Raw genomic sequence first — 19,711 nt, 5'->3', positions numbered from 1 at the left:
AACCAGTATGTCTAATATTTGTCTTGTAGATCCTGTACATTGAGTTGATGTGTCAACCAGTAATGTTTGTCTAGTGGGTCCTTGTTTTGGCTGGTTGTTTGTTTGAGTCGTTGTTAGTGTTTGCTTTGTTTTGTTTGTTTTGTTTTTGTTTCTTTGCTTTTTGTATTATTTTTTGTTGTTGTTATTTTGGGGTATTTTTGTTTTGGGTTTTTTGTTTTGTTTATTTTTGTTTTTTGTTTTGTTTTTTCTTTGTTTGTTTGTTTCTTTCTTTGGTGCTGTATGAACCGGTAATGGTTTTTGTTTATATTGTAGGATATGTGTATACTGGCTGCTGTACGAACCAGTATATGACCTTGTATAGTGACTATTGTGTGAACCAGTGTGTGACCTCGTATAGGGGCTACTGTATAAACCAGGAAGGGACTTTCGTATAGTGACTGCTGTATGAACAAATAGGTGACCTCGTATAGTGACTCCTGTGTGAATGAGTGAGTGATTGAGTTAATGTTCAGCGCCACATCGGCAATATTGCAGCCATATCGTGACGGGAACCATTAATAATACACATAATAGAGAATGTTAAAAAATGTCAACGAAGGACAGTAAAACAACTAGACTTTCTCAGACAGATATGTAAAACTAGTAATTAAATCTAAAACAATTTAACTCTAGAGGACGATACAATATGAAAACGAGCTATAGGCCGCCAACAACTGATCATAGATCACCATACCAGGGTCTACGGGGACTTACAGTACCTTTGCTACCTGCATGAACCCTAGTTGGATTTACACCATCCATTCAGCCGCTGGCGATTGTACGAAAGTTTAGCCAAATTTTCAAAAGAACAAATATTCCACGTTTAAAATGGGGTAAGCAAAAATTAAACTGAAAAAAGTTTTCGTACTTACGTACCCTCTCAGGAGGACAATAATTTTACGATAATTTAACCCCCTTTGAGGATACAGCCACTAACAATACCAGTTGCTAATTTATACTACAATCATTAAAATCCCCATCTATTTACTGCACATGCTATTCATAATTCAATCAAGAAATCAATTTCCTTTATAAAACCAATGATTAAATGAGAATTAACAGTGTTAAAATGATCCTTGACAGTTTTGACACTGAAACATTTATCAGTGTGATGGATACAAAATGGAGGATCCTCACCTTTCAATAAGTATGCATGAGTATATCGTGTTTGGCCAATACGACATCGTCCTAAAATAACCTCTTCAAATCTGGACTGACAGCCCAAGTAGGTGTAACCAATATACGGTTTTATTTCATGTAATTTATTTATACCTACTTGGGTGTCCCACTTCATCAACATCAGATCACGGATAAAAATAATAATGATAGCTTTATCATCTGAGTATGGAATAAGAAGTGGTGTCACAGATTTCTTGAGTGCTGCCTTGGCAGCAAGATCGGCCATTGTGTTACCAGAAATGCCTACGTGACTGGGTAACCAACAAAAGACGATGTCGTATTGGCCAGTAGCAAGATCATTACACAATTCAATAATTTCTATTAAAAGTGAACGATTACATGATCAGTTTTTAATAGCCTGAAGACAAGAAGAGAGTCTGAATAGATTATACGTTCTTGTTTCTGGATATATTTAAGAGTCGTTAAAATCGCGTTTGCTTCATCTGTGAAAGAGCTGTTATCGGGTAATCTAGAAGATATTGTTCTGGATCCAATCAGAGTGACACAAGAAATTGCGCCACCATCCTTGGACCCATCTATAAATTAGGATTTGTAATTGCCATATTTATGTTTTAATTGATTATATTCCTGTTTATATTTTAATTCATTAGTTTCTGATTTTTTGAATGATGTTAATATTAGGTCAACTTGTGGCCTAACCAACTGTCAAGGAGGAGAAGAAAGAAGACGAGAATGAGATATACTTTCCAGCTCGATGCCGGCAGAAGAAATAAATGGTTTAATTCTGTGCCCTAGAGGTGGGACAAGAGAAGACTTCTTGTTGTACAAATCCTTATAAACAGGACCAAAAACACTGTTATATTGTAGGGTTAGACTCACCAGAATAGAGTTTTGTGAGATATTGTAACAATAATTGCACGCGGCGCTGGTTTAAAGATGGTTCCTCAGCCTCTACATAAAGACGACACACGATCCACGACACAGTCTCAAACCTTGATGGTGAATTGAGTCAAGTATTTTCAGTTGGCTTTTGCAGGCTGCACTATATACGATAGAGACATAATCAAGTTTGGAACGGATTAGTGTCCTGTATAATTGAAAGAGCGTTTTCAGATTCCCTCCCCACGTAGTATTCGCAACAACTTTTAGCAAGTCTTGGGCCTTCAGGCATTTAATATTCAAATACTTTATGTGCGGTAAAAAGGCCAGATGGAGATTAAAAAGTACGCCTAGGAATTTAGCTTCCTTTACAGCCTGTATAGGTGTGCCATCTGAAACTAAGTCTGGGTCTCTGTGAGGTTTGTATTTCCCGCAGAAGTGGATACAGTTTGTTTTTAACTTTGAAACTTTAAATCCATTTTCTAATTCAAAAAATTTATGAATTCTATTTAGACATAATTGTAACTGTCTTCCAATAGTATTCATATTTTGTACCACGACATGAATTGTTAAAATCATCCACAAAAACAGATCCATCAATGGAATCATTTAAAACCTTAGAGAGACTTTCAATTTTAATGCTGAATAATGTGACAGATAAAATACTGCCTTGCGGGACACCCTGATCCTGAAAATAATGATCAGACAGGGTAGATCCCATTCGGAGTTGAAATTGCCTGTCAGTTAAAAACTCGGATATGAACTTAGGCAAACGGGATCGTAATCGAAAATCATGCAAATCTTTTAAATTGCCACATTTCCATGTAGTGCCTTATGCCGTTTCAAGGTCAAAAAAGATAGACACTGCATGTTGGTTATTGATAATTGTATTTTTCACAAATGACTCTAGTCGAACTAACTTGTCAATGGTAATGCGATTTTTCCGAAATCCACATTGAATGCTAGTGATTAAATTATTAGATTCCAAGTACCATGTTAGTCTGTTATTGACCATGTGTTCCATGGTTTTGCAAACGCAGCTTGTTAAGGGTTATATGTCTGTAATTCGAAGCGTTAGTATGATCGCGACCCGGTTTTGGTATGGGAACAACAATTGCTTCACGGCATGATGGTGGAAAGTGTCCAGATGTCCAGATTTCATCAAATATGAATAGAAGAGTTTCCAAACATGGCTGCGGTAAGTGTTTCAGGAGCTGTTAATGGATGTTATCAGAACCTGTAGAAGTATCATGAGCTTGCCCACGGGCAACATGGAGCTCATGAACAGAAAATAATTCGTTGCAATCTCCCCCAGCTGATCTGTACTTTTTAAATATGTTTCCTGTAAGCAAAATGTCGATGGTTTCAGATCTTGTGATAACAACTGCAAATCACTGAAATTGTTCCAAAGTCCTCTGCGGTTCCACTGGATTACTGGTTGGTAACCGTTTATGGTGGTTTAACTGGAGAACGAGATGATCGCCTTCTACCTTGAGTACAGACTGGAGGGCTGACCTCCATGTCCAAAGGTTCAAATCGGTTTTGAACCGAAGCATGGGCTGAGGGAGAAGAATTCATTTCCAGGTTTTGTGTGGCCCTAGCCTTTCTTCTCATTCGTTTCTTTTCTGTTTTCGACAATTGTACTGGGGTTTCTCTTGTAACATTGGCTGATTCTGAGTGTTGTGTCAGTTGGACATCTGTTTATGTTTCGGATACTGATGTGCCCGCTTCAGAAGAAACTTGTTGCAGAATGATCTGATCATCATTCACCCAACTGATCGACGTTTGGCACAGAATAGAAACTCTGGAAGATTTGTCTACAGGTAGAGGAGGAGAGGAAACAGTTTTACTACAGTTGAGTAAGAAATAGACGAAGTCTGAGATGAAACAGAAACTAACCGTTTTCCTTCGTGATAAGAAACAATGTTTGTATGTTTAATTTTCAGTATTTTGGATTCTCGTTAAAAGACAGGACATGATTTAGATGAGGCTGCATCCTCCCCACCACAGGTGACACATCTGAATGATTTATTAGTACATTCAGAACTCTCATGAGTGCCACCGCAACGGAGGAAACAGAACTCTTTGCATGACAAGACATCACCATGCCCAAATCTTTGACATTTGTAACATCTGAGTGGATTAGGCACGTATACGACCACGGCAATGTTGAAATAACCAGCTTTAATAGAAATTGTCGGGCAGTTAAATGTAAACAGCTAGGTATTTGTTTGTAGTATATTGTTGTCTTACTTTTCGGTGAAACGCTTCACAGCTGTAACACCTTGAGTTCCCAGTTCAATTTCCTCCTCACTCATAAACGAAAGACACTTCGCCCAATCTCGAACGATACCTCTACTTGCGTTCAATGGTCTGTGCACTGAGACAACAACCTGTCTATTAACAAACTGCTTAAGACCTGAGCAGATTGACACATTTGCTACCTCTGAGCACATTCAACTAACAATGAACCATTACAAGGGCAGGTGACAATTTCACTTCTCCGCAGGCACCTTCAATACCCTTGGAGATAGCAAAAGGTTTGAGTTTCAGTGGGGTACCGTCAGCAGAAGCAACAACGGTAAAGCTAGGCCAAGAATCAGATCTTTCAGTCGATATTTCATCATCAGAATCAACATGCAGACGTTACACTCCAATGAATAAAGACATGAATAGCTATGATAGCTATGATAGCTATGAACATATGCCTGGCTGGTTGGGCCCATGACACATTTCTCAAGAAACATAGAATTCAGGGGCCAATCTGTTGATAATGAGACCACCGCATTTTTTTTATTTTATCTTTTCTATCTATTGGGTTGTTCTTTTTTGGTTTTGTTTGATGTTGTATGAACCGGTAATGTCTTTTGATTGTGTTCTTGGTCCTATATATATTGATGCTGTATGAACCGGTGAAGTCTTTTGATTGTGTTGTAGGCCCTATATAGAGGACTGATGTATGAAGTAGTAATGTCTTTTGTTCGTCTTGTAAGTCCTGTATATAGATCTTTGTATAGTGATCGTGATATGAAGCAGTTATGGGTTATTTTTGTCTTGCAGGTCCTGCACATAGGGCAGCTATTTGAACCAGTGATGTCTTTTGTTTGTCGTGTAGGATCTGTAAATAGGGGATGCTGAGGCAACCAATAATGCCTGGTGTGCCATGTAGGTCCTTCTCTATTGGTGCTCCTACAGGAACCATTTATGCCTAATGTTTGTCTGCTAGGTCATGCATGCAGGGGATACGTGTACATTTAATGTGTTATCTTTACTATGTTGGTCCAGGATTTATTGGCTGCTACAAACATATATTGCCTGTTGACTCACGCGGTGGCGACTTAGAAAGAGCAAGGATGACGATTGACATGTGTCGAAATAACTGCGCTCAAAAGCCATCCTCCTTCTTTGGTCTACAGGTGGGTATTAAGGGCTATATTTCAAAGCTGATATCTACAACATTTAAGCAATATAGTAATGTTTAATCACCCTCTAGATATGCTAGAACATGTGTAGTTAGTTATTAGTCAGTGTATATAAAAACGTACTCCATCGCTTCCCGCATAGTATCAATCCACCCTAAATTGTTCCAGTTATAGAAATTACTTATAGAATTCAGCAACTATTCTCATAAAGCGTTCTTTTAGGGTTTTTCCTATTTTAATGAGAGTGGAAACGAACTTGACGAGGTCTTCATTAATCATATCATTTGAAGTAACTTTTCTTATGCCATTGTTTCATGTGTCCAAGAGTTATATCCCTTCAAACATCACTCGACAATGTTCGTCTGTCGTTATACTTATGCGTGATGTTTTGTGTCCCATATCGTTGCATCAACTAGCGAAAAGAAAGTTTTCCATAACTACTGTATTATCACATTTTTGTGTCTAAAAATCGTAAAACTGATTTCGTTACACAGCCATTTGTCAGTTTGACGTCCGTTTGAATCGGTATCAGCCTTCAGCCAACACTTCAATCCATATATCTATAAACAAGTAAGGTTAAGGCCCCGTACTCAATCACTTAGTATTTCCGAAAAGCTACCTGCCTCCGCATCATAAAAGTGAGTCACAAATTCGCATGTCACAAAGTTACAGTGAACGTTTGATTGAAGTATGGGTGTCAGCTGATTTACTTGGCATCAGAAAATAGAAATACCACAAAGTAGTAAAAAGATGAAACACCAATATGAATTTAAAAAACCCAGGAAAATGCTAAACACATGCTCTAATATGTTGGTGCCATGCTTTGTTTTGAAGGCGAGAACGCGTTGTTTCTGCCTTAACAACATGTGGAGTAACTACCCAAAGGTGGCTGACAACGAGTGCAACATAACATGCCCTGGGGACAAAACCAAGATGTGTGGAGGAGATTGGGAGATGGCCATATATCAGGTGTAAGAACATAAGCGTGGCTTATGGTAACCATGGTGTAATACAATTATGTTTATGTGCATTGGAAATAGAGGCTAATTGTATGTTTGCCATGGTTGATATTTACATAATATTATATATGAAATACGTAATTTTTACTCTCAGCATAACACACAGAACGTTGAGAAGACTACACGGACGCCACTGTTCTCTGTTAAACAATGTCCATCCATTTTAGCGGAATAAAGGCGTTAATTGACCTCAAGTGTCTGCAAATGACAATGCCCTGAAAAACAGCGTTACCCCAACAGTATAGGAATACATTTAAAGCTTTTGGTGAAACGGTTTTCAAACTGAGACAGTATATGCTGATTATATGACCAATCAGAACTCATACTAAATTGAATTGGAATATTCCATGTAAAGACATGAAGATTTTAATCACTGTCACCCGTGTCACATTTTGGAACTATGAATGATGCTGTCAACACTGCTTTCAACATAATAACAGTTCTCTTATACCGCTAAGTGAATCGATATCTTATAGTAGCGAATTTCAGTTTTCAAGAGTAGTTTATGTTGTCTCACAAAGTGAAATATTTGTCTCTATAAAGTGTGTTTGCATTTTCTATTCTCAAGAAGAATAGAGTATTTCCTTCATTATGAGATTGCTTTACGTTTTCACAAATCACATTAATATCTGACCTCAGCCCCTACTACCATGATTCCATGATGTCAGGATATCCTATTTCACCTTGTCATCCGATCAGTTAGTACGCCGCTTCATAGTTTTCGATGTTTCGCTTCCGGGATACTGTTTCGAGACCATTCTACAGTGTTGACGACGTCCGTTTGTGCCCGAACTTTCGGGAAGTGGCTTAGTTTACATGTATATATAAATAGGCTGGATGCCGTGTGGACGGCGACACTCACTCTGACATTCATTCATATTTGCTGGATTACTGCCAACACTTGAAATCCTGAATTTACATCATCTGCTGTCACACTGATCGCTGTGTTTACATTTTGCCATAGCTGTTCTCTCTCACATCAAGACTTTGGTGAGTTTGCTATATTGTATTTTGTGATCCACTGAATTGTACCTGAAGTCTGCATTGTTATATTGACTTGTGACTCTTGCTCTCGTTGTTTAACAATATAGAATTTGAACGTAAACAACTTGTCTTTGTTCTGTTTTGCTGGTTTACAAGGGGATTTGTTAAATAGTTTGTCACGGTAAATTATTAACCGTAACAACAGTCACTTATCAAGGATTCCAATATCACCATTTCATCTTGGGATATTTGGGGATATATTCATTTAACAAGGATATCAGTATCACTTTATCATCCTTTTGATCAATTGCGATACATTCATGTGTCATCCTTGTTGTCAGAATCTACTCGACGAGATCTGTGGGCGCCATATGTGTGGGGGAATATGACACTTGTGTTGTTGCCTGACCTCGCACAAAACTACGTTATGCAGATTATTAAGACACATGAGCCCACCTCTGTTTGGAACTTACGAAATATCTTCAGTTCCGACAAAAATGGAAACGTTCTACCCAGGAAACTATTGCACAACTGTAATTAAAATATGATGAATTCGTGGTGGTAACAATAATAGTGGGGATGCGTGACGTCAGTGGAGAGATGATTTACAGAGATTTCTCACTGGAGTTTCGCCTAAACGGTGACAGTCTCCGCGAATTCCCACATGACCTTTCGCTCTTTTCCCACTCCTAAAAGAGTCATAACTGTATGGACAAGTGGTGAATATGTTATCAATGTAGTTTACTAATTATTTGTCAAGTCTGACAAAACCTGTAATGGATGAACACACGTTGTCAACTTCTAAATTCAAACAATATAGTCACTATGAAAGCAATAGCTTTTTATCTGAAATATTATTTCATTGTCAAATAGAACCATATTATGTTACTAACACAAGCCGCAACCAGATACAACTGTGATTGTACTTCAGACCTCAAGGCCAACCCTACTAATATATCTGTCATCCGACACTTACACTGTTGATAGGAAACATTTATGCGTGATACTGTGTAATACAATATTGTCAAACATTGTCATTATCTAAACACATTCGTGGATGTATTTTCTACACAGGATGTGTACAAAAACAGCAGGCTGCTTCTAATTAATAAACATAATTTCGTCTATACTCATTAATCAGATGAACCTTTCATTTAATTCAATTCCCCGGTGAATACAGGAAATGCATACTTCTTCACAATGACTTCAGGGACTGAAAACGTGTATTATATTTGGTTAGTGTACTATGGAACGCTGCAACGATCGAAAAGAAAAAGACACTATTGGGCAATTGTATTCTTAGTATCAAATTATCAGTGTATTAGCATTCGGATATTGTTACGAAATTTCCAGAAGATTATCGTGCTGGTATAATATGACAGGTGATCTCAACGGTTGTTGTTGTGTTCGTCATGACAAAACCGACCACACTGTGTTAAAGTTGATACAACTATTGCTAGTCAAAAGTTCAGAAATATTCAGTAAGCTTTGCATTATTTAAATTAACGTACGTTTCTCGTACAAAAAATTCAACACTCAGAGGAGTCGATTGCACGTCAAGTAAATCAGAGTCACGTTCCTGTGAAGTGGAAAGTTTTCTCGTATTGTTTCTTACACACCTTTTGGGGAGAAATATGAGCGCAATAATGGGATTGTCGAGTTCCAGGTCCCTCATGATTGGCTGAAATATGGTGATGACCTCAGGCCAGATCATTACGCACTACTTTCATCACTCTAATCTATTATTTGGTAAGTTAATCTTGCTTTGACAGAAGCAACTTCCATCTGTGTCGAATATCAAAAGAAGACAGACAGACATTGTATTCAGTAAATGCCCACGTGACTAATATTCATTTATCAATGCATAATTACAAATCATAAATACATATCACAAGAGGATGAAAACAGAAACTGACAGTGGATACTGTGACAATCATTTGATCTTTGACCAAAGAGTGGCAAAAAATTCGAAACCATAGATGAACGCTAACATGTGCACTGTAGTGTTATCAACATTAATACATGACTCCAATAAAATTGTTTGTGCTTTATTGACAACAAGAAACCATATACTCAAATCTTCAAAGCCTTTAGTCGATTCAACCTGAGATGTACTTCCAAGGACAGGTGCAGACATCAAAATCTATTCCAACGAGAAGGGGAATGTTCTAGAGACACACGTTTAATCCTTTACCTTAAATCCTTTGAGATTTCTCCTCAGTAAAGAGGAAGGGTGCCATCAAGAACCTCCACATCCGCCAGCACCGCTTTCTCATCTCCTTTACATGAATGACATCAACCTCCTTGCCTAAGAAAGTACAAATTTGAGATAACAGGTTCTTCTTGTCGTGTCATTTTCTAATGGTAAGGACACTCGGCAACTGTAATAATCTGTATTTGAAATGTGGCACTGTAGTGAACGATGGATCAATTAAGTTACACTTGGGAGCATCTTGTAGAAGATCAAGCCAACATCCAACTTAGACTGTAAGTTCCATACACACTCCATAAACACCCAAATTCAAGACAATGTAACTTGAAGTATACATCTCGCTGAAGGAAAAGATCCAGTTCAGAGCTAAATGCTTGAATACAGGTCAAAGCTAGCAATAACTTTACTGTGCCTGTCCATTCCTTTTCCTTTGGATTTGACAACAGAGACCGAACTGGTTCCTCTCTCAGCTGCGTATATGTACAAATCAATTCGGGAGATCGGGATTTGACTAACGTGGAGGTTCTTCACGATGGCGATCTATACTGAGGGAAACAAATTTAAGGGAACACAACTTCATGGCAAAGTTCCTTTGTTTATTCTCAGATTTACTCCCACAGCCCTATTCAAAACTGGTGATGAAAACGGGAAAATATCTAAGGAATATTCCGTTATTTGTTTCTCTCAGTTATGTATCTTCTGATGATAGTGTGTCAAGACTCATATAATGGAAGCAAAGAAATAAACAACATACCATGGTTGATTGTGTTGAACTGGTTGTGAACTGTTCGTCAGTACAGAGACAGGAGTACTCATTAGGCGAATTCCCTCAATAAGAGTATGTAATTGAAAGAGATCTGGTCGGTTGGTGAAACAGGCGACTTCTTTTCTGCTGCCCAGCATCAGTCACACTCAGAATCGGAAAGAATATAATATAAAATGCCGATTGTGTAATGAATGTGCTGAGACCGTTCAACACCCTGTCTGTGGATGGCCTACCTTGGCTCAAGGAGCAAAGCTTAAAAGAGATGGCATGACTGCTTCCATGACTGCCTTTGCAATGACTATGGTAAATCCTTCGTATGGCTCTATACTATTATGCTTCATTGGAACAGACCACACACCGTATCATGGCCTTTCTTATAAAACCAATGAAGATATTTATGGATTTCCGATCCCTTTTGATAACAACGTCATTGACAAGATTCAGGAAAAGCATCTGAATCGTTTGCATCCCAAGAACGAGTTTGTCAGCGTCTCCATCGTCCTCGACGTCTTTGGTTTGGGACCTCCTCATCACGAGATCACGAGAGCGCTTGGTTTCAACCATTCTAGACAAAGTAGACAAAGTATTATTTTTCATTTTTGTCTTTCAGTACACCAGGGTACAAGTTGATACAACTACAATGTGGCTGTACACATGGACAGAACTGTTTGCATGATAAATAACAATTTGACATATGTTCACGACTAGGTATAAACCCATTGATAGAATGCTGCATTATTAGAGTATCGCATTTACGCAGTCCTTTTACAGCATTCTTCCAGTGCCAAAATAGAAAACATTCACAAAGCAATAAATATTACAGATGTCAAATATGATGTATCAGTGTCCATGAAAGTTAGCACCACGGTGCCATTACCTGGTACATTCATAGTAGTGTACAGGTACAGAGAGAGAAACAGCCACATTGCAATCACCATCACACATTTCAAGTAGTGATAACAGGTATATGAATGGTTATCAAAGTTTAATGCAGTAGTATGGTTACCTGACAGACTTTTAGTACTTTTCAAATGCAGTAAAAGAAAGTCGCATTGTAACAAATAGCTGATTTGACAACTAGTGGCAGCAGTTGAACCAATTATCAAAGGATAATACAATAATACTGCTACATGTTACGTGGTACAAAGGTCACATTGTAGTAGATATCAAGTAGTAATTATACTGATAATAATATTAGTAAGAAACTATTTCCTTACAGGTCTAAGGAGATGGGAAACTATCTTATGCTGACATAGATAAGATTCTGCACCAGTACAGTAATGCATTTACCTAACTGCTTTGACTGTTAGCGCTATGAAGTTTCACCTCGTGAATGGAGTTTAGCGGAATGTAAATGAGTCACATAATAATACCGGAGTCTGGGTGCACGTCACCAAGACAGAGTGTGGCCACCGTAGGCATCCATGCACGCCAACACACGTGACCTCGTTATGGACGTCTCCAGTCGACTGATGACGTCAGCAGAAGTCCTATAGCAAAAAGTCCAAGGAAGTCCATGTTCCTATCGTCACGAATCTCTTCCGGAGTTGGATTTGTCCTATGCACTCTCTCATCTTGGTCGTCACTCTTGGTCGTCCCGATTTGGGGCGGTCTTGGGTCTGACCTGTTTGCTGGCAGTGGGTTATGAAACAGTACGTGACCTCGTATAGTGACTGCTATATTAACCAGTATCTAATTTCATATAAGGACTGCAGTATGAACCAGTACGTGAAATCGTATAGGGGCAGCTGTATGAATCAGTATATGACCTCGTATAGTGACTGCTGTATGAACCAGTATGTGACCTCGTATAGTGACTGCTGTACGAATCCAGTATGTGACTTCACATAGTGACTGCTGTATAAACCAGTATGTGACCTCGTATAGTGACTGCTGCATGAATCCAGTATGTGACATCGTAACGTGACTGCTGTATGAACCCGTAGGTGACCTCGTGTAGAGGCTGCTGTATGAACCAGTATGTGACCTCGTAAAGTGGCTGCTGTATGAATTAGTAATGTCTAACGTTAATCGTGTAAGTCCTGTGTATAGGGCTGCTGTATGAACCAGTAAGGTCTAATGTTTGTCTTGTAGATCCTGTACATGGGTTAGATGTGTGAACTAGTAATGTCTGATGTTTGTCTAGTGGGTCCTGATTTTGGTTGTTTGTTGTTGTTGTCGTTGTTTTTGTTGTTGTAGTTCCTGTTGTTTTTGTTGGGTTTTGTTTTGTTTTGTTTTTGTTTTGTTTGTTTGTTAGTTTGTTTGTCTAACGTTAATCTTGTACGTTCTGTCTATAGGGCTCCTATTCTTTTGTTTGGTGCTATATGAACCGGTAATGTCCTTTGTTTGTCTTGTAGGTCCTGTATATAGGGGATGCTGTGGCAACCAATAATGTCTTATGTGTGTCATATATGTCCTTCTCTATTGGTGCTTCTACAGGAACCATTCATGCCTAATGTTTGTCTTGTAGGTCCTATGTATAGGGGATGCTGTGGCAACCAATAATGTCCTACTTGTGTCATGTATAAATTATACTTCTATATTGGTGCTCCTACAGGCACCATTTATGTCTAATGTTTGTCTGCTAGGTCATGTATACTAAGGATGCGTGTACATTTGATGCATTACCTTTACTATGTTGGTACAGAATGTATTGGCTGCTACATATCTAGATGGCCTAGTCTCAGATCTCATCGCAGATTAGTAAGTGCAAATATGACGATTGACTAGTGTCGAAATCACTGCGCTCAATAGCCAAACTCCTTCCTTGGTCAACATCTACAACATTTCAGCAGTATTACAATGTTCAATCACCCATTGGATATGCTAGAACACGTGTTATTGGTTATTAGTCAGTGTAAAAAAGTGTAAAAGCGTACTCCATCGTTTCACGTGCAGTATCAATCCATCCTAAACTGTTCCAGTTATAAAATTTAGTTATAGAATTCAGCAACTATTCTCATAAAAAGTTCTTTTAGGGCTTTTGCCTATTTTTAAGGAAGTGGAAACAAACTTGACTAAGTCTTCATTAATCATATCATTTGAATTAACTTTTCTTATGCCATTGTTTCATGTGTACAAGAGTCACATCCCTTCAAACATCAATCGACATGTTCGTCTGTCGTTATACTTATTGCATGATGTTTTGTGTCCCATTCCACGGCATCAACTAGCGAAAAGAAAGTTTTCCCTAACAACTGTATTATCACATTTTTTTGTCTAAAACTCGTAAAACGGTCATTTCGTTACACGGCCATTTGCCATGTTATATGAGATGGTACGGCCGTTTGAATCGGTATCAGCCTGTACGACCTGGCGATTAATCGTGTAAATAAGAATGACGTGTTAGTACAACCGTTATTGATAGAGGTGGGTGGTGATTATACGTATATGATCAGTGTCTTATATAAAGGAACTTTTGACCCTGTATATTTATTCACGTTTCACATCAGTTTATGTTCGAGTGTCCTTCACTATTTGAATTCATTTCCAAATACCACTGCAATCATTCTGTGAGTTTGAAACAGGTGTTCAGAGCTGTTATCGATTTAAAAAAAACATCAGTCTTATATACTTCAATCCATATATGCGGATGAAAACAATCAAATCTATAAACAAGTAAGGTTAACACTCAATCACTTAGTATTTCCGAAACTCTACCTGTCTCCGCATCATAACAATGAATCACAAATTCGCATATCACAAAGTTACAGTGAAAGTTATGTTGAAGTAAGGGTGTCAGCTTGTATACTTCGCATGAGAAAACAGAACATACCACAATGTAGTAAAGGGGAAATGTCATTGTGAATTAGAAAACAGGCAAAAGTTCAGTGTGAAGAAACACGTGCGGGAATATGTTGGTGACATCCTTTGTTTTGAAGGCGACAACGTGTTGTATCTGCCCTAACGAGATGATGAGTGACAGTCAGAAGGTGTCTGACAACGAGTGCAATATGCCCTGCCCTGGGGACACAAACAATACGTGTGGAGGAGAGTGGAGGATGGCCATATATAAGGTGTAATACCAGGTTGTTTGACGGTCATGTCTATGTGCCTTAAAAGCACAGGCGTGGTTTATGGTAGCCATGGTGTAATACGATTATGTCTATGTGCCTTACAAATAGAGCCTAGTTGTGTGTTTGCAATGGTTCTTATTTACATGTGAAAAAACGTTTTATTTACTCTCAACATAACACACTGAACGTTGAGATGGCTGGATGGACGCCACTGTACCCTGTTACTCTCTGTCTTTGTTCTTTGTGAATACAAAGCGCGTTCACTCATTGTTCGTGCGTTACCCCTAGACTTTGACCCATGTGTTACACTCTGATATACTTCCATGTGATGACAAGATACACCACCCATTGTGCCGTGTGTTACACCGTGACACTGTTCCGACTGACAACAAGATACCCCACCCACTGTGCCATGTGTTACACCTGAACATTGTTCCGACTAAAGACAAGATACACCACCCACTGTGGCGTGTGTTACACCCTGATATAGTTCCGTGTAGTGACAAGATACACCACCCACTGTGCAGTGTGTTACAGCTTGACATTGTTCCGACTAATGACAAGATACACCACCCAAAAAATGACAAGATACACCACCAGAAAAATATTTGTCCACATAAAAAGTGTTCGTATTTTATCTTAAGAAATAGAGGAATCCCTTTTTATAAAGTGCTCTGAACGTTTACAACAGTCACATTTTTATCAGACCTCAACCAACTATGAATCGATGATGTGAGGATATCCTTGTTTCAGGCTTGTCACCATACCAATCCAAGCGTCGCTTGTGAGTAAGACTGAAAAGTAACAGTAACAGTTCTTCTTCATCAAGGGCTATAAAAAGTGTGTTTGCATATCATCTCAAGGACATAACAGAGGGTTTCTTTCATTGTAAACTTTGCTTTACGATTATTAAAACCCCATTCATAACTCTCACCTCCCACTACCATATCTCTGTGATTTGAGGATATCCTATTTCGGCTTGTCATTCCACCAATCAGAGACTCCAATATGAGGTCGCAAAATTCAGGTGCTATCTTAACACTGTGCATACCGACCGACGGTTACAGACTTTAGGACTGAAACCAATTTCCGCATGTGTCTATCGCATCAAGTGGATAAATTTGTGATCTTTGCCTGTGAAAAGTCTTGTAATACAGTTTCAGCCATCCATTAAGCACGCCAGAGGGATGTATATTTTTAGTCATGAATTCTGTGAAATAATGTTCAGTATGTTACAGTAATGGGTGCTGCAGTTGAGAAAATTGTGCCCCCAAACTTTCAGTTTTCCGATTCCCGACTTCCTGATTGGTCAGTGCATGATCGTGTCAGATTGACCTGTTATGGAATATCGTCAGATTTCCTTGTGAAGCTTCAGTGAACACTGACATTTTCTTTGAATAAGATTCTGTTGTCCACATGTACCGTATTGAATGCATACTCTCAAATGGTTTACAAAATATATTTACATTGAAGATCCTCGGCTTGATCAAACCGATTTGCTGTATGAATATGATACCTACCTATCTACGAAAGGATTCGTGGGTTCCTTTAAATGCACAGGGTTGTGAACTGTACACTAGGGGATGTGACAACAGTGAGAGAGTCTGCGCACAAACTTGACTCGAAGGTTTTTCCACCCGATCACTGGCTGCATCCCTTCAAGATTGTAGGATTACTATTCAGGTATCAAGAATGTTGCATCGCTCTATCATTCTAACACTTATTTGCCTTGACGGAAGACGAGGGAGTGAGGGAATATTGTTTTAAGTCGTCTTTTGTACTGTCACGGCAATATCACGGCGGGTACACGAGAAATGGACTTGATACATTGTACCCATGAGGGGCATTTACATTCAGGCTCAAGTCGCAGTCATTCTGCCCACAAGCAACAACTTCCTGTAGCCGTGCAGTTACGTTCTGCCTTTGTAGTAAGTGAATATGGTTTTATGCCGCTTTGAACGATATCCCCCGCATTATCGCTCCGGGAAGCAGAAGAAAGGCGTTGCACTCATTGTGGCAATGTGGAGAATCGGCCCGGGTTGTTAAGTGTGACGAGCGAACGCCTTAATCACAAGGCTACCTCACCGCACTGCCTTTTTCCTTTGTAGATGTCAGTCTCTGTCCAAACTCAGCTGAGTGAGTGAGTATGGTTTTAGCAATGTACCAGCAATACACCACCGGTGGACACCGGAAATGGGCTTCACACATTGTACCCAGGTGACGAATCGAACCCGGGGCTTCGTCGTAATCGTACCTAATTGTCACTTGCCGGATTTTTTGCTTCAGATCGCTGCCATTATTTCCTGCCATTATTATTACATTAACACATGTTCACTGAAAAGAAAAGGAAATACGCATTCACGGGCAATGTATGTTTACTGGGTCCACGTTTCACAATTGTTCTTGCAGTTACCTCCCCTTGTTTTGAGGTTATTTCCCCTTCTTCATTTACGCTCTTGCAAACCCGGAGACTATTAAACGCCTCTCTGTAGTCTGCACATTTTCTGACCCACTTTATGAATTTAGGGGTTTTGTTACAAATATAACTTAACAACTAACACCCCACACATACCAAAACTAAATTGTCTTAGTTGCCATAGACGTTTGTGGTTACAACTTGATACACATAACTTTCTTGTACAACTACCGTATAAGTTGTAATGTGCTTCACAGGTCTTTATACGAGACAGTCTCGTCTTTATACGAGACAGAGCACGCTGGGAAGAATTAGAATTTGAAATAATTTGTTGAAACGGCCGTAAAATTCCTGCACAATCACCTCAAGTGCATTTACAAGTGATCTTGTGTCGTGTGGATTGTGGAACTTTGAGTGGGTTGTGCGTAAAGTCGGTCTTAACAATATTCTTAACAGCTTAATGTTGAAGATGCCCGAGAGTGGTGCCGACAAACCTGCAAACAGATTCGAGGACAAATCGGGATTCGAATTCACAATCAAGGGTTTGGCGTAGTCAAGGGACGTAACTCTACACGGCTAATTGTGGCGCCTTAGGTATGTGAGTCAACAGTATCTACTAATGTCTAAAGAAGATAAACAGAAAATAATAGATAAATAGATAAAGACATGGAAAATACACTTGAAATAAACTGTGACACGCCTAAGATATAATACTGGACACGTTTATTTGCTGTAGTTGACTGCGGTTTATAGGCATTGTTATAAATGAACTGTCATTAAAACTACTCATACCTATCTTTAATTACTTTAAATCGACGCTTTTGACAACAGTGCACAATTCTCAGCCGCGAACGAAATTTCAACCAATCAGAACGGCGCGTCTTCGTGACGTAATATGATGTATAGATATGGGGGCCTATACTGAATTCACCTACATTTCAGGGGGTAAACTATTTCGTTTACAGGTTTGTACTAACCTGAAATCGCGACAGCTGTTGTGAAAAATTAAAGCTATATGTTCTCATAATCTACTATAATTTAGGTTTGTCTCCTGCTTTGCGTGGTACGTGGCACTGTCCACGTTCGAAGGAACTCGTGGGTGCATCGGCATATGCTCCCAAGGGAAGGTTTCTAAAAGTAGACGTTCTTAGTTGCAATTTCCTGCTTTCTAAAGGTAATCTCCACTTATGCATAAAATATTATTTTTATTCATGTTTGGGGAAAAAAAGTATCTTAGTTCAAAAAAGTAGCATCTGTCCATAATGTTATGAACTAAACTTTAACTGCATGTTTAAACACACCTGTGTACAATATCTCTGCAAAATAACTGTTTTGTTCAGTTTAAGTAATACTGTACAATAGTTGATAGAGTCGGTTGATAGTCCATAAATTGCCTGTGAAATTTACATAACATACATAATATGTTCAGGTTTGTTCAGTATTATTAACTCATTCTGTTTACTCATTTTCGTCAATGTTTAGATTCATGCCTCAATGAACCGGAAAATGTGCACAGTCAATTCTTATTGACAAACAAAGGGTGGTAACTCTAGCCTGTTTAGCGCGGCTAACAAACAAAGGCCTCGTTATGACATATCATTTCGACACTTATTTTGAGGGTTATACTTTCATTGTAAAGAAAAAATGAGTGCATATTTTCAAACATTGATATTAACTAAAAAATTCAATGTCCTTCACATTAGAATAAATATGACTTTTCGTGCACACAACAAAAGTAGTAATTTCAAGAGAACAAGAACCCATAAATGTGAGAAATATCCGCACTATCAACGTATGATATATCTTACGCTTAAGACATATACGCTAAACAAAGGCATCCATGTCCGGTTCTCACTGCTTTTGCTTTGTATGTAATATCGTTGCATAATAAAATGAAATAATTCTACAGTTGATTCTAATTTCTAACTGTATCAAGTCATGGTGGGGGATTCAGGAGGTGCTCCATTTTTTCGTATGTAATAGCGTTGCATAATAAATGAAATAATTCCTTACAATAGCCCAATCAACGAGACAATAGCTCGGTTCGAGCGTGACCTGTCGGACATCAAAGGCGAGCTTGCACAGGAGTTTGATTGCTTATCGACTAAGATAAGCTAGTTACAGGTAGAGAACAAATGTTTAGTTGAAAACTTTGATGAAGCAAAACGTGAATCTGTCAAGTTAAGAGGAACAATTGAAAATTTGAGAAGTGACAGTGTAAAAGCAGTTGAACAGTTACGTGATGAAAACAAGATGAGACGTGAAGAAATCAGTGAACACATGACGAAGTATGCAGAGTTAAACTCGGTAGTCACGGAGCAGAACTCACAGATTTGTGTACTGAAATCTTCCTACAAAAACCTACTGCATAAATTGATGGCTTAAAAAAGATGTAATTAAAATCACACATTCATCTACCAAGGTTGAACAGAAGATCGCTGATCTGAAACAAAATGCCCTTGAATCTAAAGCAAAAGTAACTGACACATGCTTGGGGATATCAAGGATCTCAGACGACCGCAGTCTTGGAATATCAAGTCTCAAATCCAAAGTTACCCTCCTCAACAAGGGATTAGACACTGTAGAGAATGACGTAGCCAGCATTGAGGAATCATGTCGTGCTAACACAAAGACAACGACAGAGTTCAAACGGAGGCTAGCTACAGTAGAGAGACAGGTGAGACCCTTACATTCACTAGCAAAGAACAAATCGTCGGATAAAGATGGAACATCCCACCTGAAATCCTCAACCAGTGAGGTAAGAGAAAGCCACACTAGCGAAAATGAACTACGAGAGACTGTGTCTGACACTTTGCAA

At 38.8% G+C, this 19,711-nt stretch overlaps 1 protein-coding gene across 3 annotated transcripts in view; it reads left to right on the top strand.

The window, feature by feature from the left end:
- Positions 1–7,604, top strand: part of LOC137274462 (mucin-6-like) — a 38,723-nt gene extending 31,119 nt beyond the window's left edge. For all 3 annotated transcript variants that reach the window (XM_067807663.1, XM_067807671.1, XM_067807679.1), the window contains exons 4-5: positions 5,344–5,474; positions 6,315–7,604. In XM_067807663.1, the coding sequence (XP_067663764.1) occupies positions 5,344–5,474; positions 6,315–6,455 (272 nt within the window). In that variant the 3' untranslated portion in view covers positions 6,456–7,604. The remainder of the gene's footprint in view (positions 1–5,343; positions 5,475–6,314) is intronic.
- The last annotated feature ends 12,107 nt before the right edge of the window (positions 7,605–19,711 follow it).

The sequence above is a fragment of the Haliotis asinina genome, chromosome 1, assembly GCF_037392515.1.
Source record: "Haliotis asinina isolate JCU_RB_2024 chromosome 1, JCU_Hal_asi_v2, whole genome shotgun sequence".
NCBI classification, from domain to species: Eukaryota; Metazoa; Mollusca; class Gastropoda; order Lepetellida; family Haliotidae; genus Haliotis; species Haliotis asinina.
The sequence above is the reverse complement of the archived record's forward strand: the minus strand, read 5'-3'. Positions and strand labels throughout refer to the sequence as shown.